The sequence below is a fragment of the Salminus brasiliensis genome, chromosome 1 (genome assembly GCF_030463535.1).
Source record: "Salminus brasiliensis chromosome 1, fSalBra1.hap2, whole genome shotgun sequence".
In the NCBI taxonomy this organism is placed as follows: Eukaryota; Metazoa; Chordata; class Actinopteri; order Characiformes; family Bryconidae; genus Salminus; species Salminus brasiliensis.
The window spans coordinates 78,741,405-78,764,565 of NC_132878.1; the positions used below are offsets into that span (position 1 = coordinate 78,741,405).

Below are 23,161 nucleotides of genomic sequence, written 5' to 3' on the forward strand. Positions count from 1 at the left end.
TTATTGAGCTCAGTGGTATTATTATCGAGGTAAAAATAATGTAATACTATGATTGTTTTACATATAAACTCTTTTAGTGTGAGTCTCAGCAAACAGGTACATCTGGGTTGCTGTTTGTTAGGTGTGCTCTGGACATAAGTGATAGTGATTCTGAGGGTTGATTCTGTAGACGGGCTGTAGCAGAGTTATTAGAGTGGAAGATGCTGAGGAAACAGGTCAAGGTTGTGCTGTTGGGAAGGAACTCTTTCATTGCAGCCTTCTGAAGAATCCAGACATTCAAAAGAAGTGTCTGAAGCTTAGTTTTCTGAGAATTTTAGACCCGAACATGATGTTCTGCACATGTACTACTCCTTAAATATCTGCCAATCTGAGCAGGATCATTTACATATATCATATATGTGACATTTGTCTTAAAGGCACAGTACCAAAAACAGCATATTCGTTCTAATTCCAGTGGTCATGTAGGACTGACTGGTTTTGGTACACAAACACACACTAGTGTTGGAAGTGGACTTAAGGGACAAATCAATCTTTTCTACTATTATGATTTTCTTTCTACATTTTGAGTTGCTTTTTTTGTCTGTGAACCTTCTATATATGTGTGTGTGTGTGTGTGTGTGTGTGTGTGTGTGAGAGCAGTTTTGAAATCTCATTCACACTCAGGCAGGAGTGTTGGGTCTGAAGTCTATTTTCAGCAGGGCTGGTGCTATTTTTCATTCACCCCATTTCCTGCTGTGCTATATTAGGCTGACCTCATACATTCAACCTGATCGTTCACGTGTAGCAGATAAGGAAATCACACCGTGACACTGCCAAGACACACGCACACACTCACACTCAGTCTCCCAGTAAATACTTTTAAGGGGAAACGCACTGTTAAGACAGGTCTAATTCACAGCAGTTTAACTTAGAAGAACAAGAAGCTGCACAAAACATCAACATGATTTTTCACCTCTGATTAAAAATCTATATATTTAAAATATTGTCATAGAATTTTGTGAAACAACAAGGCACTCAGGACAACTTGAGGAATAAGATTTTTTTACTATATTACAGTCAGTACACACAAAAGATACAGTGCTTTCATACTGAAGGAACAACAAGTTTCAACAAATTTACATCACATTAAAGAGTCTCCTTTGAATTTGTTTTCAAAAAAGACTTTAAAAAACTCTCGGTCTTAAACTTAAACAATACTAGCCTAAATGCTATTGTACAAGCAGAAATGGACCCCATTTGGACTTCCATTAGAGAGATGGGGGAGGTAAAATATTGTCATAGAAGTCACTTACAGTGATGTAAAGCCTGTTCCTCTCACTCAAGCCCTATTGTTGTGTATTGAAAGATAATAAAACCCAACTAAATCTGGCTGCAGATCATTTGGGGTTGGAAAACGAGGACCCTCAAATGCCGTTTGAACCTTCTGATAGCTAAAGGCCAGACAGCAACGAGAGAGGAAATGGGCAGTGGACTGACGCTCGCAGAGGTGTGATTGTGAGTTCAAGCTGTGACTGTGTCTAATCAGTGTTGCAGTTGAAGAGGACCTCAGGCAAGATCGTCCGGGTTGAGCAGTGTCAGTAAGTGCCATCCCCGAGGTCGAATGAGGTGACTCGGGACGAGGCTTGAGGTTTGGACCATGTTCATGAACTCGGAGCTTCTCCTCCCCTCTCCAGCGCTACCACACCCGACAGGACTCCGCCCCCCTGTTCATGACTGACGCCGCGGGGCAGTTAAAGGCCTTGCGGAACTCCTCGTAGTTACTCATCGCCCCAATAACCCTTTCACCATAGCAACAAGAGCAGAGTGAGTGACGTGCATGGCACAGGTGGTGACAGTGATGGATGGAAGAAGGAGGTGGATGCAAATGAGCTGTGTCTGTAGGACACTCACCTGTACTTTGGAGGGCTGTGAGCCCCACTCAGAATCTGGTCTCGTGCTGCCTCTGGTCTGTAGGAATTACAGCGAACCTGACAAGCACACACAAAACCACAGACTGGCTTTGACTTTTGAGAAGCTTTAATGATACTTCAAATTAATTCAAGACACACCACATGCATTATAACTCCAAAAGATTGTGAACACCTCTTCTTATTAGGGAATTCTGCGGCATTAGGCTGCACCCACTGCTGAGACAGTCGTTGTTCAGTTGCACACAAAGCTTGTGTTCCACAGTAAAGCATTGGTAATAAAATGGGATACTCTGAAGCAGCTGCAGCCTCAGGTCACCATACCCAATGCCAAGTGTGGGCTAGAGGTGTATAAAACCCTCCAGCACTCCAAACTGCATTCTCTGGAGCAATTGAGCTCCACCTTTGGGACCTTCGGAATGAGCTGAGTGAGTGCCAGAACTAATTAAACATCAGCATCTGACCTCACTAATGCTTTTGTGGCTGAATGCAATCAAATCCTTACCACAGTGTCCCAAAATTTAGAAGAAAGCCTTCCCAGAAGAGTAGAGACAGTTACTACTGCGTTTACACTGTGTGGACAAAAGTATTTGGACGTATTATACATACAGGAGCTTTTATGACAATTAATTCTAAGTCCATAGGCATTAATATGGGGTTGGCCCCCCTTTTGCAGCTCTAGCAGGTTTGGAACTCTGCAGCTATGAGGTGAGTAGAGTATTGGAGACTTTTATGCACTATACACCTCAGCACTCAGCGAGCCCACTCTGTAACGTTATGTGGTTTATGTGAGTTGCTGTGGTTCTTAAACGCTTCCACTTTTCAATAATACCATTCACAGCTTATCGTGGAATATCTATCTGATTGGTGGCATCCTATTACAGTACCACACTGGAAGTCAGTGAGCTCTTTAGAACCACACATTCTTTCACCAACATTTGTAAAGGCAGACTGCATGGCTAGGTGCTTAACTTGACACATCTGTGGCAATGGGATGGAATTAAACACCTGAATTCAGTAATTGATAGGTGTGTCCCAATACTTTTGTCCATATAGTATATTTTTAATAATCCCTTATAATAATAATCCCTTTAATAATCCCTTCATATCTTCAGTTTTGGAAGAAACATGGATTAGCAGGTGTCCATATACAAACACCCATTTGGTCGTGTTGCTACATATGCTAACTTGGCAGCAGCTAAGGACAGCTTAAGGCACTCCACTGTGTTGCAGAAGTGTATTATTGTAGACGTGTATTATTGAATCTGTGTGTAACCTGATGTCAAATGTGTTCTTGTACAAGCAATGGCTATCAGTGGCTCTGTTACAGCTCTGTAAGCTATTTAATAACGGCCCGAAAGTGGAATGACCAGTGACTCACATGAGCGTAACTGAGGAAGAACAGTTGGTTGTTGGTGAGACTGATTCCTGGCAATGATGGCTCCTCCACCCCTGACCTTTCCTTCTCAATCCACCTCCTGTAGGCCTACGAATCAGACAAAACATTCACATCACAAACATTGTCACTTCAAGTAAACCCTCAAATAAGTACAGAACGAAGTCATTGGGTTTAGACTCAGAAGGCTACCCTGAATGCTTCTCGCATGCCACCGTTGTCAGCTATGTTCTCAGCCAAGGTCCTCTTCCCCCTGACCTATGAATAAACATAACAGGATCAACAGGATGCTAACGAAATAAAATATATACAGTAATGAACTTATCCATAATTATCATGTTCAAGACTGCATCTATGCCCACAGACCAGCAATTTCGCTACTTAACCAAGAAAAGAAGGGCAAGGAATGGAAATGTGTCTGGGAGGAAGTGAGCTAGGTTTATAACAAGGTGTGTTGTGAGCAGAGATAACTGTACATTTAGTCCCGCCTCTTTCCAGTGGTAGCTGTTGTATTGGTCAATCATGCACTGTGTCTTGTCATTGAAGGAAGTAACTGACGCATTGCTCCACCACTGGTCCAGATTTCCATCTTTGTCGTATTTCCGGCCTGCATAAGCAACCCAAACAGGGATATGTCAGTGGAGCTTGTTCCACATAGGACAACTCTCCACATAGTTTGGCACAGAATCAGATGAACATGATTTATCACTTACCCGAGATACAGTCAATCCGCCAAGACATGTTTGATACCTAACGTTTGCTTCTTTAGTTTAGAACGGAAGATGCTAGGCTAACATTGCTAACAAACACTGAACTAAGACACACCTAAAAATGCATGTTAACCTGCTCATTACTTACTTACTTTAGTCTAAAAAGACAGACATAAAAACCTTTCCACAGAGCTGAATGGTGGGGCATTCGTTTTGACTAGCCAGAATCTTTACCTCGATGCCTAAATCTGCATGAACATAGCTAGCAGTTTGAATGTTAAACCCAAAGGCCCATCCATGATGTTTTATTTTCCTGTAGATTTTAGAAGTGAATAAAACAAGATTTTGTCTTGTATTTATCTCATTTGTGTTGTGTTATGTAAGCATAGCATAGCTCCAATTCTAAACTAATAAAGCACATGTAAATGATCATGTCCAGTATCAAATATACGTCTTTGGCGGATCATCCACTGTATCTAGGGTAAGCAATAATCTATGTTAAACAGATTTTCACCCAAATCTATGTAATTTATACCAAATGCAAAATGTCTTACCATTGTTGTCAAAACCATGAGTGAGCTCGTGTCCAACAATTACACCGATTGCTCCATAACTTAATGATCTAGGGTAGTCCAGTCCCCAAAAGAATGGTTTCTGAAGCTCTCCTGCTGGAAACCCTGAAAAACAAAGATATATTCATCAATATTATGTATGTATTAATAACTTACCATTTTAGAAGAAATGCCCATTTAGGTGCATTTAGAAGCAAATCACATTTTGAAAGCACAACGTAGGTGTTTCTAATAAAGTGGCCAGTGAGTGGAAGCACACGGTAGGTGTTTCTAATAAAGTGGCCAGTGAGTGGAAGCACAAGGTAGAGGTTTCTAGTAAAGTGGCCAGTGATTGTAAGCACAAGGCAGGAGTTTCTAGTAAAGTGGCCAGTGATTGTAAGCACAAGGTAGGGGTTTCTAATAAAGTGGCCAGTGATTGTAAGCACAAGGCAGGAGTTTCTAGTAAAGTGGCCAGTGAGTGGAAGCACAAGGCAGGAGTTTCTAGTAAAGTGGCCAGTGATTGTAAGCACAAGGTAGGGGTTTTTAGTAAAGTGGCCAGTGATTGTAAGCACAAGGTAGGGGTTTTTAGTAAAGTGGCCAGTGATTGTAAGCACAAGGCAGGAGTTTCTAGTAAAGTGGCCAGTGAGTGGAAGCACACGGTAGGGGTTTCTAATAAAGTGGCCAGTGATTGTAAGCACAAGGCAGGAGTTTCTAGTAAAGTGGCCAGTGAGTGGAAGCACAAGGCAGGAGTTTCTAGTAAAGTGGCCAGTGATTGTAAGCACAAGGTAGGGGTTTCTAGTAAAGTGGCCAGTGGGTAGAGGTAAAAAGTAGGGGTTTCTAGTAAAGTGGCCAGTAAGTGGAAGTACAAGGTAGGGGTTTCTAGTAAAGTGGCCAGTGAGTGGAAGCACACGGTAGGGGTTTCTAATAAAGTGGCCAGTGAGTGGAAGCACACGGTAGGTGTTTCTAATAAAACGGCCAGTGAGTGGAAGCACAAGGTAGAGGTTTCATAGGGTCAATAGGGTCATAGTTCTATATAGAGCCCTTTCCTTTCCTTTACTCACACAAAGAGGAGCAGCTTTCACACCACTCACACATACAAAGCTTGTAACAGCACTGCAGCTGTTCGTTTTTGAGCTTATCTTACTGATCTGATTGGTGGAGGAGCTGTAGAAGGCGTTGACAGTTGTAGGGTTGGTGAACCACCTGAATGAGAAGGAAAGAGAATTTAGCATTTTGGGAACCCATTGTGTTGCCCCCCCTCACCTGCCTCACAATGAATCATCGAACTCACTCTGTGCGAGGCACGCTCTTCCTCAGCCAGCCAATATCTGCTTGTGCAACGAAACGTAGAGTCTGCATCACATTCCCAAAGTAGTCTTTCTCTGTAAATAACAACTGTGCAGGAACAACCGAAAAAAGAGCAGACGTTGGTTTAGTCGCTAGAAATGTAGCAAAGTGCCATAAACAGACCTTAGGCTAGACATAGGAGGTGAATTAGAGAACAGGAATCAAGTACTTGAAAGCTAGCATACCCGTTTAATGTCCTCGTTAATGTAGGTATCATTCAGGATGAACTCTGGGTAGCCCACCTTAGCCAGCACTGCATGGGCCTGGGTTGAGAAAGAAGAGTTGTATGGAGATTTGCACGGAGATTCGCATCACATTCCAGAATCAAAACAAAGGGCCACTCACCTTGTCTATTGCTTTTTTTTTAGTTTCTGCATCCATCCAGTCATTCTCTTTCTCCAGCATGTCAATAAAGGCCCACCGGATGCCCTCTACCAGCTCCTCCATCTCCACAACCACAAAAAACACACAATATTGTCAGTCAAGCATTTTCCTGGAGGCTGAATGTCCTGAAATCCTGGAATCGTCTTAGCAAAAAGCAAATTTTTATACTGTAGAGTCTAAAAGCTTAAAGCAATCTTAAGACAAAGATGATTTTAGAAAGCTGATCTGCTTGTATTGTACAAAATGTCCTACTGTAATTCTGCATTTAATCCACTAGATGGAGACAAAAGTAGAAGTAGAAGCAGCATCTTGCAATCTTACATTTATCTCTGGTCTGAAGACAGATGACAGTAGGAGCAGAAGTAGATGTACTCTGGTAAATCATTTTGCAGGTTCACTTTAATTGTAAGAGTGTGTGACTAGACTGGCTCACACTGAATATTTTTATGTGTTGTCAATTGTCTGCTGTAGTGTCCGGAGACATTTTATCCACCCACGCTTGATACACACTGCCCGTTTTTTCATAACTGACTGTCTGGAAAAGGAGTGATCACATATTAGGTGTGAGCCAGTCCTTAATTTCTATGTTATGTTGTCATTGCTAATGTTAATGTATTTAATTGCTAATGTATTTAAAATAAAAATGAATAAAAGTAAACAAGGTCCCCAATTTCAATGGCCTAAACTGTTAGTGTGGGAATGAATGACTGAATGAATGACTGTGAAAGGGTAGACTATGAGCAGGGCACTTTCCTGCTATACGCAGTATATGCAGTCGCTTGGAGCCTTTTGTCAACGAGAGGCCTGGCAAGTAAGCAGCTTTTTAAATATCCTCCAAGCATATGATGATATTAGCAGAAACACACCAGAACATGTGTGATTTAAACAATTATTGTAATTAATTTCCTCTGTAGGTATGCACTGATTTATTTATATATTTTGTATATACAGAATGAGGTTGTCTAAAGTTTCAGTTACCTCATTGGTTCAATAGTTATGCTGTTTTTAATTTTTGTATTCTTTAAATATTTCTCTGATCAAAATGAAAGAATCTCACATCCAGTCTTGCATACAACATAATATGATGTGGGTGTTGCATAGAAATACAGGGAAACATCCCTGAGTGAGCGGGTAAGTGAATGAATGAGTGAGTATGAGAGTGAATTAATTGGTTAGTATAAGTGAGTGAGTGAAAGAATGGTTTACTATAAGTGAGTGATTGAATAGGTGAGTAAGTAAGTGAATAAATGGGTGAGTGAATGAATGAATGAATGAATGAATGGGTGAGTTTAACTGAGTGAGTGAATGAATAAGTGAGTTTAAGTGAGTGAGTAAGTGAATAAATGGGTGAGTGAATGAATGAATGAATGGGTGAGTAATTGAGTGAGTAAGTGAATAAATGGGTGAGTGAATGAATGAATGGGTGAGTTTAACTGAGTGAGTGAATGGGTGAGTAATTGAGTGAGTAAGTGAATAAATGGGTGAGTGAATGAATGAATGGGTGAGTTTAACTGAGTGAGTGAATGGGTGAGTAAGTGAGTCAGTGAGTGAGTAAGTAAGCTCTCACCATAGAGAGCATCCTAAGCAGCTGCATTACTGCCTGGTTTGGGACCTGCACAGCCTCTGACTCTCCAACGCATTGTGAGGACAGCTGAGAGGATCATCGGAGTCTCTCTCCCCTCCGTTATGGACATTTACACTGCCCGCTGCATCCGCAAAGCAACCAGCATTGTGGAGGACTCCACCCACCTTCACACAGACTGTTCTCCCTCCTGCCATCAGGAAGAAGGTACCGCAGCATCCTGTCCAACACGACCAGACTCTGCAATAGCTTCTTCCCCCAAGCCATCAGACTTCTCAACTCAACTCAACTTCTGACCTGATGTCTTTCTGCTACATGCACACACTCTCTCTCTCTCTCTCTCTCTCTCTCTCTCTCTCTCTCCAACCATTTACCCCAGATAAAATGGGAAGCATTTTTTGCACAAAGCATTTGCACTAATAACTTTACTACCTCACTGGACTCAATATTTATTACACACTGCAGAATTTGCACACTACTGGCAATTATTTATTATTCTCTGTCTGTACTGTGTTGTGTTGTCTGTCCGCACTTGTTTGTGTTGCACTTGTGTTTTGTATGCACTGTCTATGTTGCACCATGGTCCTGGAGGAACATTGTTTCGTTTCACTGTGTACTCTGTATGTAGTTGAAATGACAATAAAACCCACTTGACTTGACTTGAAGTGAATAAATGGGTGAGTTTAACTGAGTGAGTGAATGGGTGAGTAATTGAGTGAGTAAGTGAATAAATGGGTAAGTGAATGAATGAATGAAAGGGTGAGTTTAACTGAGTGAGTGAATGGGTGAGTAAGTGAGTGAGTGAATGGATAAGTTTAACCGAGTGAGTGAATGAATGGTTAGTATACATTATTGAGTGAGTAAATGAATGATTGAATGTGTGAGCTTTAGTTACTGAGCGAGTGAATGAATGAATGGGTAGTATTCGTTTGTGAGTGAGTGAATGAGTGAGTTTAGGTGAGAGTGAATGAATAAATGAGTAGTATATGTTTGTGAGTGAGTGAGTGAATGAATGAATGGATAGTATAGGATTGTGAGTGAGTGAATGAATGAGTGAGTTTAGGTGAGTGAGTGAGTGAATGAATGAATGGATAGTATAGGATTGTGAGTGAGTGAATGAATGATTAGTATAAGTTATTGAGGGAGGGAATGAATGATTAAATGGGTGAGTTTAAGTTATGAAGGGAGTGAATGAATGATAAGTATGAGGGAGTGAGAACCTGGTTGATTGAATGATCAAGTGATTGAGCGAGTAAGCATGAATGATCGAGTGATTGAGCAGGAAAGTGATGGAGAAAGTACTACCATGTGTTTCTTGTCCTCCTGAAAGTGTTTATCAACAAAGAGGCGTCCGGTGACATACATGAGCGTTCCCTCCACATAATTCACACACTTATCCCAGCGAGGCGTGAGTGAAGTTGTTCCTGTGGTGACCTGAAGGAAGCAGAAGATCATTATTCTCCAGACCTACAGTCTAAATCAGTGGTTTTAGAATATCCATCGTTTCACATGTACATTTGCAGCACTTCTGAAAGCAGATAGGAGGAGATACTCACCCTGGCAAAGTCCAGATATCGGTAGAGGAAACGTCTGCTAAGGGTTGTAATTCTAGACAGCACTGACCTCCACACCACATAGTTGGCTACTGTCCTGAAGCCAGAAAGACAGGAGGGCCAAAATAAGAGGATTAAATTAGCTTCTAAAGCTAATTCAAATGAATGGTAACTATATTAAGCTGTGTTCTGGTCTAGAAAACAGGGCAGTAATAAAGATTTAACAAGACAGATAAGCTATATGTCTAGCACAAGGCACACACGTGCACATGGACACACACAGATACACAAACACACACACAAAACCACACCTCTAACATTGTGTTAGCACACTGGGAAAGGTGGCTGGCTTTAATGTACTAATTGGTGGTGTCTGTGCGTCTGGTTTGTGTCCTTTCTGGCTCTGGATGTTACCTGCTGTCTGTGCCATTGAGGAGCTTAAAGAGGTCCTTCATGTACTGAGGAGCACGTACTATGACATGCTCGGAAGAAGAGATGGACAAATCTGGATACAGCTTGGAGTCGATCGTTGCTCTAACGAAACTCAGCCAGTTAAACTGCAGAGAGAGAAATGATGGAGAGAAGAGAATGAGAATGAGAGTGAGGCGACCTGCTGGTTTTAGGTTTATATCTGTACCTATTAATAATGTGAGGGGAAATCTTATAGATTTGTACCGACAGCAATCACACTTCCACTCTGACACATTTTCTGTGTATCAGTGAAAGGGAAGAAACTTGCAGGAACTGTCACCAGCAGGATCTCATTAATGTACATATGTTTGGAGTCAGTATATGTGTGCATATGAACTGAAAGGCCTAAAAACCCTAAAGCTACTATAAGTGGTCCTAAATTCAGTGTGGGGACCAAATGTACCATCGTTAGCTTGGCCAGCATAAGATGGCAAATCTAATAAGGGGCCTAGACCTACATTTATAAAAAAAAAAAAAGAAAAGAGGTGCCTTAAATGGTTCTTTAAGCGATGCCATAGAAGAACCACTTTTGTTTCTGTAAAGAATGTTTGTAATAGAGATTATTTTTAATGATGCACATTGTTTATCATTGTTGCAAGTATCATTCAGAAGATAGTATGCTGCAAAAGTAGAAAAGTGGTTTGTTTATTTTAATAAAACATTGTTTATAACAAGAAATTAATTTCAAAATCAGTTTCATAATCATTCTCAGACTGCACCTTTTCCCCAATTAATATAAGTCAGGGCTAAGTAATCGATTACAGTAACAGTTGTTAGTTGTGTGACAGTGTTGACAGTGTAAGGGTCTCACCTCTGGAACTGAGCGCTGCAGTCTGGATAGGCTGTATTTGTTGTACATGTTTTCACTGGTTCGGTTCTCAAAGGGGATCATTATCTAAGCACAGGGAGAAAACACAACACTTCATTTATAGAACTTTGTTTAGCCAAAAAATCACCTTAAAAGAGGTCTTAGTTCTCAAAGCTTCTGATCCAACAAAGCACAGCCTCAGCACTTTCCACTTTCCATTCTATCATTAAGTGACCACATAGAAAAAAACAAGCGCTTTTCACCTGAGCAAGCTTCATCTCGAAGTTAAGCACCGAGTTCATCTGGGCTTCAGCCGTTATCACATTGGCTCCCAGCATGACAGCCACATCTACCATAAGCCTCAGGAGAGCCTCTCGGTTCTGCTCAGTGAGACACAACGATACACCCTGTGGTTATCCTACCAAGAAGCACTGCTAGGACAGAACATGTCGTGGTGGATGCATTAGACTCACAGCCTGCGCCTCAGAGCTGTTGGTGATGTAATCCTCTCTGGATAGAACCAGAGATGCTTGATCCAGCTAAGAAAGAGGAAAATACAAAAGCACAAATGACACAGATGAATATTTAAATGCCTACTTTGTTTGTTAGCAATCCCACTTCATACCTTATATATTTTCTTCAGTTAGACCTCTCACTTGCTTTATTTGGGGCAATTTGCCAAAAATAAAAATGAAAAAAACACTCGGTAGCACAAACTCAGAAACATAGTTCCTGCATGTATGCGGGAAAGCTTTAAGCTACACTCTCATAGCAAAAGCTTTAAGCTACACTCTTGAAAAGTCAGATGCTACAAAGGCTTCTGGGGAAAAAACGGTTCTGGTTCCATACAGAACCATTTTTGCAAATCAGATGTGATTAACCTCTAAATTGGTATACCTTTATAAAGTATATCTTTATAAAGAACCTAGTGAACCTCCATTAGGAGGTTCTTCAAACTCATATATCTCTTTATAGACCCAAATGTGGTTTCTATGGCATTACCCAAGGAACACTTTGTTGCATCTTCATTTTCGTAAGTGTAGGTAAACACAGTATTATACATTATGTAACACACTGCAAGCACAAGCTGCATTCTTAATGTTACAGCAAAGGAGTGATATATAAAGACAGCTAGCTGTTTTTGACAGACCAAAAGGGTAATGAGTCTCTTGCAGAGCTGGTTTGCTTGTATATACTGAACAGTATATTATTAAAAAGCTCTAAGGTGGTAACTTTTCAACTTTGAATGGAAGTCAATGTAAAAAAAGAAAAATTTGATCATTTGTAATTTTCAAACAATATAAAAGGCATCGGAAATAAACAAAATGTAGAACAATATGATACATCCTTCCCTGGTAATTTCATTGGAACAAGGACTGCAGTATGTCCTCGTCTATTGCTACATTTGTGTGGTTATTTAAAAATGTTCCCATTTAGATCCAATTTACTATGAAAGAATCAATTTACAATTTACTAAAAAAGAATCTCTCTTTTTTACTGAGTGAACTGACAAAAGTATTGGGACACCTGCTCGTTCATTGTTTCTTTTGAAATCATAAATATTAAAATAAGATTGTTGGAGTAACTGTCTCTACTGGCTAGGGAAGGCTTTGCTGTGAGGGTTTGAGTGCTTTCAACAACAAGAGCATAAGTGAGGTCAAGATGATCTCCTCCCCACCTCATCCCCAAAGTACTGGACCGAGCACCATCCAGCATTCCAGAGAACACAGCTTCACTGCTCCACAGCTCAATGCTGGGGGCTTTATACCCCTCTTGCCTACCTCAAGCATTAGGCATGATGGCAATATGTTCATCCTTCATGTAGGTTCATCTGCTCCAGAAAATCTATTGACAGTACTTCTCTACAGGGACTAGACACGCTGTGTGTGTGCATTTGCACATCTATGTCAGCAATGGGTGCAACTTAAAGTAGCTGAATGCATTCATTAGAATGTATGGGGTGTCCACAAACTTTTGCTTTCTTAAAACCGTATAAGAAGCCCAACGTCTACTTGTGCACAAGAAGAGATATTCTTAGTCATTTTCAAATTGAAGTTTAAAACCCTAAACATTTATTTGCCACCTTACTCTTATGTTTCAGCCTATCATATCATGCCTAATCAGCATCAAGCCTAATCATTCAACATTCGGCTTCATTAAAACAAGCAGATGTACTAAAATTAATGGTTGAAAAAAAACTACAAAACAAAACACTGCAGACATTTCCAGCTGCCTGAGCCCCACCTTAATAATGTAGCGCTGTGAGTTCTTGTCGTCCGGAGACACATACAGACGCACTAGGACAGATTTGCTGTGCTGAGTGCGGATCTGAGCCAGCGTCTCCAGCAGGTTGAACTTGTCTGCGACCCATCGCACTTCAAAGCCCAGTGCGTTTTCCAGGACGGGCCAGCGGAACTCATGCTTCCTCAGTTCCTTCAGCAGCGGCTTAGCGTCCAGCACCTCCAAAGCAGCTGAGAGGAACCGGGACAAACATCAGCAGAATGTAAAGGTCAGTGAGAAAGAACATCTTGAGACCATGTTTTAAACTCATTGCACATTGTATCTCACACTGACTGTTCCTCAGACCAAAACACAGCATGAGTAATATCTTAAAGCCTTCTTTTATGGCTTGTATTGTGCTACAGATGATTTCACAGTGCCTGTCAAACATTTGGGCATGCCTGGTGCATGTTTTTTACGTGCTTTAAGTGCTATAAAGAGTCTTTGAGGTTAGTGTTTTAGAAGAAAGTGATGTAGGATCACAGGAATCTATTCTGAGTTGGAAAAGCATTCCAGGTGGCTTCTCATGAAGCAGCTTGATAGAATGCCAAGAGTGTGGCAAACTGATTCAAGGCAAAAAGAGAGAGGTAGACTCTTGAAGAATCTAAAATATTTGTACACTTCGTAACTCTTTGGTGGTTCAATGTTCACATTATTATTGTTGTCTAAAAGCACTTACTCTCGTTCATGCAGGAGCGGTAGAGCACCTTGGCCTTCTTCACAGCCTCTATGTCTCTTTCTGCAGTCGGCTGTTGTAGCAGCTCTGAGACACACAACACACATTGTCAGTAGCCTGATCTGGACTTTACCGCACAACAATTCATTTAGCATAGCCAATTCACCTACCACATGCACTTTGACCCAGAGGAAACCTGCACTGACACGGGGAGAACCCACTCACTGTCCACTCTATTTGACACTCCTACCTAATTGGTCTACATTGTAGATGTAAAGTCAGAGACAGAAGCTCATCTGATGCTGCACAGTTTGTGTTGTGTGGTCATCCTCTAGTCCTTCCGCAGTGGTCACAGAATGCTGCCAACAGGACACTGTTGGCTGGATATTTTGAGTCGGTGGACTATTCTCAGTCCAGCAGTGACACTGAGGTGTTTAAACACTCCAGCAGCCCTCCTGCTGACCCACCACCCAAATAATGCCTGTTATGTGGTGGCCATGTGGGGTCCTGACCACTGAAGAACAGGGTGAAAGGAGGCTAACAGAGTGTGCAGAGAAACAGATGGACCACAGTCTGGAACTATAGAACTACAAAGTGTTATGGCTTTATGCTCTACTCTGTCCACCATTACACTATGTGTCCTGCTTTAAAGTGTCCAGTATTACACTATGTGTACCACTATACACTGAGTGCTGCTTTACACTGTCTAGTGTTACACTATTCTGTCCTGCTCTGTCCTGCACTGTTGTGTTTTTACATTCTCAGTAAAGCTGAACTGAGATGCGCTGACATGCACCTTTCAGCTTGAGGTCCACATTCTGCCGGAGCCATGGGTAGATCCCGTAGCTGGAGGAATCTTCTGGAATGGGGTTCTCTCGGAGCCAGCCTCCACAAGCATACTGATAGAAGTCATCGCAGGGCTGGGCAGTGAGGTCCATCTTGTTGAGGATGGAGCCGGCTACAACAACAACAACAACCACATAACAATATTCAGAGGGCTGCAATGATGAAATCGTCAACTTGCATGACAAAGAAGCTTGACCCCTGTGCCTGGGTAGACTGTTTAAAAAAAAAGGGGGGGTTTTAACCTAATACTGTAGATCAGGGTGCCCTATCCTAGACCTGGAGATCCTACGCACCTGCCTCTAATACTCAGACATCACCGTAGGCCTAAACTATGTGGGGAGGTAGACATGTTATTTCCACAGCTGGAATATTTTTAATAGGTTTCCCCATGGTGTTAGCATTTTCCCTATTACAGAAAATTCAAACCACCGTTAAAGGAAAAGTTTGCCAAGTCATGTTTGATATCTGACGTGGGTTTCTTTAAAAGTGGGAGATGCGCTGTTAAAAATAAGGTCCAACTCTTGGAGGTTCTTCAACTTGAAACTGTGAAGAAACCCTCTTAAGGTGCTTTTAGGGAACCTTTAAGGAAAGGCCTTCTATCAAATCCTCACAGCAAAATCTAGTAGAAAGCCCCTGGACAGTAGAGACAATTAGCCCAGATTTTAGAAAAAAGAATGAATGAGCAGGAGTCCCAATACTTTTGTCCATATAGTGTGTTTACCAAAATGAGACTGCTGACAGTCTATGTTTGGTAGCCAGACTGAAGTAAGTGATCCATCATGCCAATTTCATTTTCAACCAAACTATTCCTTTAATGACCTTGATTTCAGAATATAAGTTGGGTGAGCAGATGTCTACACACTTCTGGACATAAAGGGGAGCAGACGTAGGTGTTTTTCTTTTAAAGGTAAAGTCTGACAGTGACCACAGGCTGAAGAAGCGTACCTGCTTCAATGCATTCCGGTGTCAGGCAGAATTCTTCATTGCTCGTTTTCTGTGAGACTAGAGGGGAAGAGGAAAAATGTCAAACTGTCAGAGCACAGCACATCCAAGCCCTAAACGAAGCCTGTGCCTTTCAGGCACACACACACAGTCAGTATTCATACGCACTGCAACTCCCACCATGCCATGTTCTCGTCAGCTGTCCAGAGTATGGATGTCACTGACAGTGCTGACCTAATGCTCCACTGCACACATACCAAAAAGGCAAATGAAACCAAACACACACACACACGTGTATGAACACACATGTACACACAAAATGAATACTTCTGTAATTTCTCACAAATATGGCTTTCACTATTGGCCAATATTTGGGACTGCTGCATGCACATCTCTGTGCTTGAGTTGAGCAACTGTGGCGGCCTCGTTTCTGCACTGTTTACAGTCCACTCCACAACTGGACAGCAGATGACCACAGCGTGAACCAGAACACCACTCATTTACAGCGCCTTAGCCCAGCATGAACAAGCCTCATTACGCTCGGCCTCACAAAGTCGTAGCACATAATATTGTGTGTGTATGTGTGTGTGTGTATGTGTGTGACTACATTATGTGTGCAGACAAACAGAAAACAGCAGTAATTACACAGCAATTTCCCCACAAATATGTTAACTTTCAAAAACAAGAAACAATAGGAACAATAACCTCACATTTAACAGCACTGTGCATTCCCTCCTTACACACACACACATACACAGAGCCACACACTCATTCACACACACACATAAACTTTCTTTTCCTTCTTGAGCGTCTCAAGCCAAAAGATATGTCTATCTGAAAGCTGAGAAAAATACTGTTTGCTAAAAGCACATGCTTTACTCCGCTGAGCTGCTCGGGCCTGCAGTAATTACAGCCTTCGAAGAGAAACTGTGTGTGTAACTTTATATGCTTCTAAAATAATCTCACACACACAAGCACACATCTGAAGTTAGTGCGGCCACTGGGGCGCTACGCACTTTTCCCATGTAGCCCCTTTCAACGAGTGTGTGTGAGTCTCTCTTTCTAAAAATGACTCAAGATTTGTAAGTGGACAGCGGACAACTTACTTAAGTTTTTATATATTTTCAAGGAAAATGACTATGTGAAAAAAGTGGGTAATTTTATCAACATTTTTACATATGGGCCATAACTGAACTACACTACACACACACACACACACAAACACACATTACTTATATAATATATATATATATGTATATACATAATATATGTGTAATATATTTACACAAGACATTATTATTATACATTGGAACTAATACACATCCTAATACACATATGTGGGTCAGCAGCATAGTATATAGGTTCCCACACACACACACACATATATATATATATATTTTTTCAGTGGAGGTCAATGTATTTTTTTTTAGTATTTCTATCGGCCCATTAAACATAAAATTTAAGCACATGTAAAGAACAACTTCCAGATTCAAATTATCCCAAAAAGTGAAAGAAATATATAAACCATATGGGAAAGTGTTATTACATATATGACCTTCTTTATATATAACATGTGGAACCCTGTGCCCTGACAAGGTATCAACACAAATTTATGTGCGTGTGTATATGTGTGTAGTGCACTTACCCGCGATGACAGTGATCAGCAGAGCGAGGCAGAGACACACAGACGCCGTGAGGGCCGCTTTCATGAGTGTTGTAGGGGCCGTGCTCTGCTTGGTGCCCCTTCCGCTTAGTATCTCCATCTCCATACTGCTGGGCTTACTCAGCAGCACCTCAGCTGGCTCTCTTACCCTTAACCCTCTCTCTCTCTCTTTCTTTTCCTCCCTCTAGCCCCCCCTCAATTCCTCTCTCTATCTCTCTATCTCCTGCTGGTCGTGGCCCGGTTTCACCCCTGCTGTCACGGAGATGACTGATAATAAGCCCTGGTCCCGGATCAGTGGAAGGCTCAGACAGCTGGGCTTGGGGCGTGAGTGCTGGGAGGATGGGGGTGGTCAGGTTGGATGGACGTCCCGAGTCTGTTGAGGTCACTCCCCGTTCTTGGTTCCTGGAGGTCTCAGGTTGGCCGTGGAGTTCTGCTTGTAGTGGCTTTGGCTTTTGGAGTTCAGCTGGTCAGGCCAAAGGGACGAAGACGAGCACCTCTCTCCACTTGCCAGGAGCGCTCTAGAGCCACTGGCTGAGAAAAGGAGCAAAGGGAGGGAAAGTAATAGAAGGGGAGTGGGGAGGGGGAAGGAAGGGGGGTGAAAGATAGTGAGGGAGAGTGAGGGAGAGCGAGAGAGAGAGAGAAAGACTAGAGGACCAAAAGTAGGAAGAACTCCTCTCCATACAGTATGTGGAATGACTAGAGGTCCTAACTAGCAGGCCTAATTATACACTGCCGAGTTGCATGGGTGGGATGATTGTGAGTGTGTGTGCTTCTGAATGTGGTCTGTGTGTGTTTACGCTGCAGGTCTGTGTCTGTTCTGTATTCCAGAGCACCTGCCCACTCAGCACTAACTACATAATGATGAGTTAACCCTCGGGCTAAATCAAGCACCTTCCCTTCTTCCTCGCATGTCTGGAAAAAAAGAACAGAATGGATATGTCATAAGTGCCGTTCAGAAAAGCAGAACTACAGTACGGTACGCTATGACTCTCAGCAAGGTCATCTGTGCTGCTACCAATAACAAAAGATAGCAAATCATCCTGTCGAATGTTCTGAACCTTTAAGAGAGTCGACCTTTGTGTTTTTAACCCATTCATGTCCAGCAAAAATACTAAAATACCTTAAAACTTCTGAAGGCACTTTCTTTAGGGCTGTGATTAAAATGATTGTGAATTCGTGTAGTTAAGTGATTACTCTGCTGAAAAGACTGGGTGGTTGAAAAGCTGGTCATCCAAGAAAAACATACCCAGCTGGTTTACAAGCTCTTGACCAGCGTTGCCTATGTTTCATTTGAGTTTGAGGGACTAATTTGATCAAGCTGGTTGACCAGTGTAGTCATGTTGCTCGACCAATTTGGTCATCCTGGTCAACCAGCATGCTCATACTGGTCATGCTGGTTGACCAGTCTGAACAAGCTGGTCATACTGGTTGACAAATTTGGTCAGGTTGATCATGCTGGTAGAACAGCTAAACTAGCCTGAGCTGGTTATGCTGTTTGTTTCAGCAGTGTAATTGCATTTGTCTTGTTTGTTTTGAGACTACAGCAGAAATCCTGTCTGCATTTTGGTCTGACCATCACAGCATGAACCAATCAATGACTGTATATATCATATGTATCATTTTTACTGCAAATAGTTGAGCTCCTGTGTGACTGAAGCCTCTTGCTCTCATTCGTACAGATTATAGATTTGTGTTACAGTGGAGGCTCTGAAGAGGAGCTGGAGCATTCTTTTGTTCATTTGCTGATAGTTCATTCATCCAAAGGTGTTGGATAATATAAGTGCTGGAAATAATTTAGCATGTTAAGGTTAAGTTAATAGCAGTAATACGTATACTGAACACTGGATGACCCTCTAGTGTTAATTTAGTATTTATTTGTATTTGAATTACAATCATTTTTTAAAACATCATGACTCTTAAAAACAATCTTTATAACTTCCTGCACAGCTGTTCTGCTTAGTGTCAAATGCTAGCGGATTCTGTTATCTTTCCAGAGGAGCTTGCTTCAAACTTTTATTTACTGGGGAAAGATAAGCACTTTGCCCACAGATAATGGCTCTAGTGAACAGCAATCTGGCTAAGCACATGCACAGTGAAAGAAGCCATGAGGCCATTTGACATCCTTTGGAAGATTTTCACAAGCTCTATTAACCCCTTAAACAGCCTATGGCCCGAAAGTGTTTTTTCAAACGTCTATTACCAAAGAACAGCCCCACTAGTTTGTACAGAAGTCTCTGTAGTTACTGAATAATATGCCTTAGTGTGTAATGAGCCTTTCTGCGTTAAGGAGGTAATGCATTTATGTTTGATCATTTTAAGATTTATTTTCCTGTAGTTTTTTCAAAGGACCTCTTTAAAACTGTCGCAGGAATGATCGACTTTGAATGAATATACTAAGCAGACATTTTGTCCTAGTATCTTATAGACAATGTATTTCAGGTATAAACATGACCAGAACCGACCCAAGTCTTGATGGGGCCCTAAGCAGGTTTTCAACCCCCCCCCCCCCATACCACTACTTCAGCAACAGATGCTTCATCAATGCATAGGCTACACTGTGTGTGTAACGTACCCACTATCATTAGTATTATTTGTAATTAGCTTACTTCATACTGGTGTCACTCTGGCTATTGTTTTTAACCTTACAGGGGTAGCTAACACACAAAATTTTAAAATTAATTTTCACTGGTGTATACGTGTTCAGTAACATCAGCAGACAAGACACTACATTTACAGTACACAAGTTAACCAGTTTCATTCTTTTGTTTAAAAATTTTGAACAGTTGAAAAAAGTGTGAGGAAGGCACCTATTATGGACAGGTCCCCTAACTCCGACCACCTCTGCATATTGCACAATTCCCTGTCTCCCTTGGCCAAAAAAAAGAAGAAAAAAAAAAGAAAGCGGAAGGCCTAAGGTGGGAGCTGACTTTTTTTTCTTTTCTTAGAACAATTTGCCAAGAGAGAGATATCGTGCAATCCGTTGATGCACCCGGGCCTTCCGGGACCACCCAAGTGGAACATATCTGCATTTGCAGCAGCCAACAGCATGAACAGATTAACCTAGGTGTGTCAGCTATGAAAATAAATTAATATAAAAATCTATTTTACCTGTGCAATATCATTTCGTTTTATTAAAAATATATATTTTTGATCATGATATCTTGGTGCTCTTGGGGGCCCCCTGGTGGCATTGGGGCCCTAAGCGGCCACGTAATTCGAGTATGCCTTGGGCCGGCACTGAACATGGCAATGCCTGTTGACCAGCTAAACCAGCACCAGACCAGCACAACCCAGCTCGACATTTGACTTGTGTGTATATGTATGTGTGTGTGCTCCAGGGCAGAGCAGACAAGTGTTCTTGGTGCAGGTATCATGTGTGGGTCTCTGGTCACACTCACTCTAAGCTAATTACGTGTGAAGGCTCAACAGAGGAAGAGCACCATGACGCAGGCCTAATAAGACCTATTAGGAGGAAAAGTGTGCATGAGAAGGGGAGGGGGAGGTGGGGGGCTTTAGTATACATACACAGTACTGTGGAAAACATTGGAAGGCCTCATGTCATCTACTTGATTTTCAGTCAAAACAATCAGGAAGGAAAAGAAGTGAACTTTTTTTTGACACTTGAGTTTAATTAATGATTAAAAGTACAACAAAAATATGACTCATAACAGCCATGCGAGGCCTGGTACACCAGCAAAAGGAGTTAAGAACCTTTGGAATTTAAAGCAAACCAAGAAAACTGTGAGTTATTGCTCAATACACTGATTAGAAAAGCAAATGAGGGAGCTACTCCATGTAACAAAAGGTTCCGCTGGTACAATGTTCTACTGTGCAGTTTTGCTCACACCTACAGTACCTGCATGAAAGGGCCATTAAAACCTTCCATGAGTAATTAGAGTCATTTTGGTAACACATGCTATGGACTGATGCCATGAAAACAGAAACTTGCAGGTCACAATCACTACAGATATGTTTGGAGGAAAAAGGTAAAAAGTAGCATTTGATAGAAGAAACCCTTCACAGTCATGGAGATGGATCTGTTATGCTTTGAAATTGCATGACAGCCAGTGACACATTCCTCTAAATATCAGTAAATTCTGCAAGTGAATAGGACACAGTCAGTCAAGAAACTGAAGCTGAAAACAAGCTGTCTTCTACAGCAGGGCAGTGATCCAAATCTTATCTAATCTAACTGTAACTTTGCATGACCAATTTCAGAGGGATATTTCTAATAGCTTTCTGCAGTGGTTGTGTTTACTTCTGTTCACTTGAAAGATATGTAATTGGGCCAGGGGTGCCCAAACTTTTGATCAAATGAGGTTAGCAACATAATGATCAAATGAGGTTAGCAAGGGGCCCATAGGGGCCTGACCACTCCTCTTTCTCCCTAGGCCTCTCTCGCTCTTCCTCTCCATTTCTCACATTCCAGTCCTTCTCTCTTGTGGCATCTTGTATTTATACACAATACAATTTTGGGTTGTGTGCAGTCACAGGGCCTCTTTTTATAGAGGTTACGTTCCTTTGAGAAGCTTCTCATGCTGGATTGAGGGATGGAAGGATGAATTGATGAATTGTTGGAGATGGCTGGATGGATGGATTGAGGAATTGGCTGGATTGAGGGATGGATGTTTAGATGGATTGATGATTTGATCAATGGATGGATGGATGGATAGATGGATGGCTTCTGGGGGTTCTAAAGTGTCAGTTTGGATTCTACAGTGCCAGAAGAACATGGGACATTATATACAATTTCACACAAATACCTAAACTATACACACTGCACCTACATTTACATACAGTGTTAAGACATTTGTGTACAAAAAAGAAGAAGAACCTAGATATCAACTGAGATTGAGTGTTGTGGGGTGGAATGTATGCTAAATCATTAATGTATGCAATGAAAAAAAAACTATTTGTGCCCAAAATATGAGTTATTATTTGTATGGAAAGACCATGTCTAAATGTTCCTTCTGAGAGGTGGACTTGTCATTGCACATGGCTGGATGACTCATTATATCCGAGCTGCCCGGCTGCAAAGAGGAAGTGTCTGTTTGTGTTTCTAAAGCGGGAGGGACAGGTAGACGTGGTGGGAGGTTAAAATACAGTTCCACATATAACACCAAGACTAAGACAGAAAAGTCCTGTCTCTCGATTCAGGCACTAATGCCCAATTATATTGTTACTATGTACACACATTACATACTTGAAATGCAGCATGGATCAGGTAGTATGGAAATGTAGTATTGATCTTTGCGTTTGTATTTCTATGTCATGTCTTGTATTTCTATGGCATGTCCTATTTTATGTAGAGCATTCTTAGCCATTTTAGTGGTTTGAATTAATAAGCTTTAATTTTTAACATCAACAGTTAATTTTACTTGCGGTTCTTGCTTTGTTTTGCATGCGTCTTGTCTTCATGCGGTCAAGTTTTTGATATTTTAGTCATAACTGTTGTTTGTGTTAACAGAGCCTTCTATATGGCTGTAATAAAACAGCATTATGGCATGTTGGGGTTGTTTTTAAAGATGTTTGAGTCATACTGGTCAACCAGCATGCTCATACTGGTCATGCTGGTGACCAGTCTGAACAAGCTGTTTAGACACAAATAGATGTTGTTATTTATGACATATGTGTCAGCTCAAACTGATAAAAGGACAAAACAAGACTGAGAAAGAGACAAGAATGAAAATGAATACCGAGAATGAGAATAAGTCAAGACGGAGAACAAGATAAGATTGAGAATGAGACAGGACAGAGAATGAGACCATGAGCTACATTTAGTTACATTAGCCTTCTAAGACCCCAAATGTCAATGCCTTGGTCGGCCGTCTACGTCTGGGGTAGAAGGAAAGCATTTTACTTTTCAGTAAAAAGAAAGTGTAAAGGTTATATACTAGTAAACAGTTTCTACAAGGTTCATTCAAGCCAAGAGCCATTTATATTTATGGCATTTAGCCTTTTCGAGAGTGACTTACATTTAAATTCAGTTACACAGATAGATGAATGCAATTTCCAAGCAAGGGAACTAAATCCTAGTCTGAAACA

At 41.4% G+C, this 23,161-nt stretch overlaps 1 protein-coding gene across 1 annotated transcript; it reads right to left on the reverse strand.

The window, feature by feature from the left end:
• Nucleotides 1-1,043: 1,043 nt before the first annotated feature.
• On the reverse strand, nucleotides 1,044-17,629 carry phex (phosphate regulating endopeptidase homolog, X-linked). Its single transcript, XM_072690111.1, has 21 exons — nucleotides 17,099-17,629; nucleotides 15,457-15,513; nucleotides 14,462-14,623; nucleotides 13,669-13,752; nucleotides 12,954-13,180; nucleotides 11,183-11,248; nucleotides 10,973-11,089; nucleotides 10,713-10,796; nucleotides 9,845-9,987; nucleotides 9,434-9,527; nucleotides 9,183-9,311; nucleotides 6,257-6,358; nucleotides 6,097-6,174; nucleotides 5,856-5,959; nucleotides 5,709-5,767; nucleotides 4,568-4,690; nucleotides 3,780-3,910; nucleotides 3,496-3,561; nucleotides 3,289-3,393; nucleotides 1,891-1,967; nucleotides 1,044-1,778 (listed from the first exon to the last, which is right to left on the reverse strand). The coding sequence occupies exons 1-21, from the start codon at nucleotides 17,220-17,222 to the stop codon at nucleotides 1,676-1,678; spliced, it is 2,235 nt and encodes a 744-aa protein (XP_072546212.1). The 5' UTR covers nucleotides 17,223-17,629; the 3' UTR covers nucleotides 1,044-1,675.
• Between the last annotated feature and the right edge of the window lie 5,532 nt (nucleotides 17,630-23,161).

Excerpts from the sequence above, each read along its gene's own strand:
- phex (XM_072690111.1), bottom strand. The coding sequence starts at position 17,222 with ATGGAGATGGAGATACTAAGCGGAAGGGGCACCAAGCAGAGCACGGCC. Across the intron at positions 13,181-13,668 it reads CCGCTCCTGCATGAACGAGA|CTGCTTTGGAGGTGCTGGAC; the intron begins GTAAGTGCTTTT and ends GGTTCCTCTCAG. Across the intron at positions 4,691-5,708 it reads CTCCTCCACCAATCAGATCA|GGTTTCCAGCAGGAGAGCTT; the intron begins GTAAGATAAGCT and ends TTTGTTTTTCAG.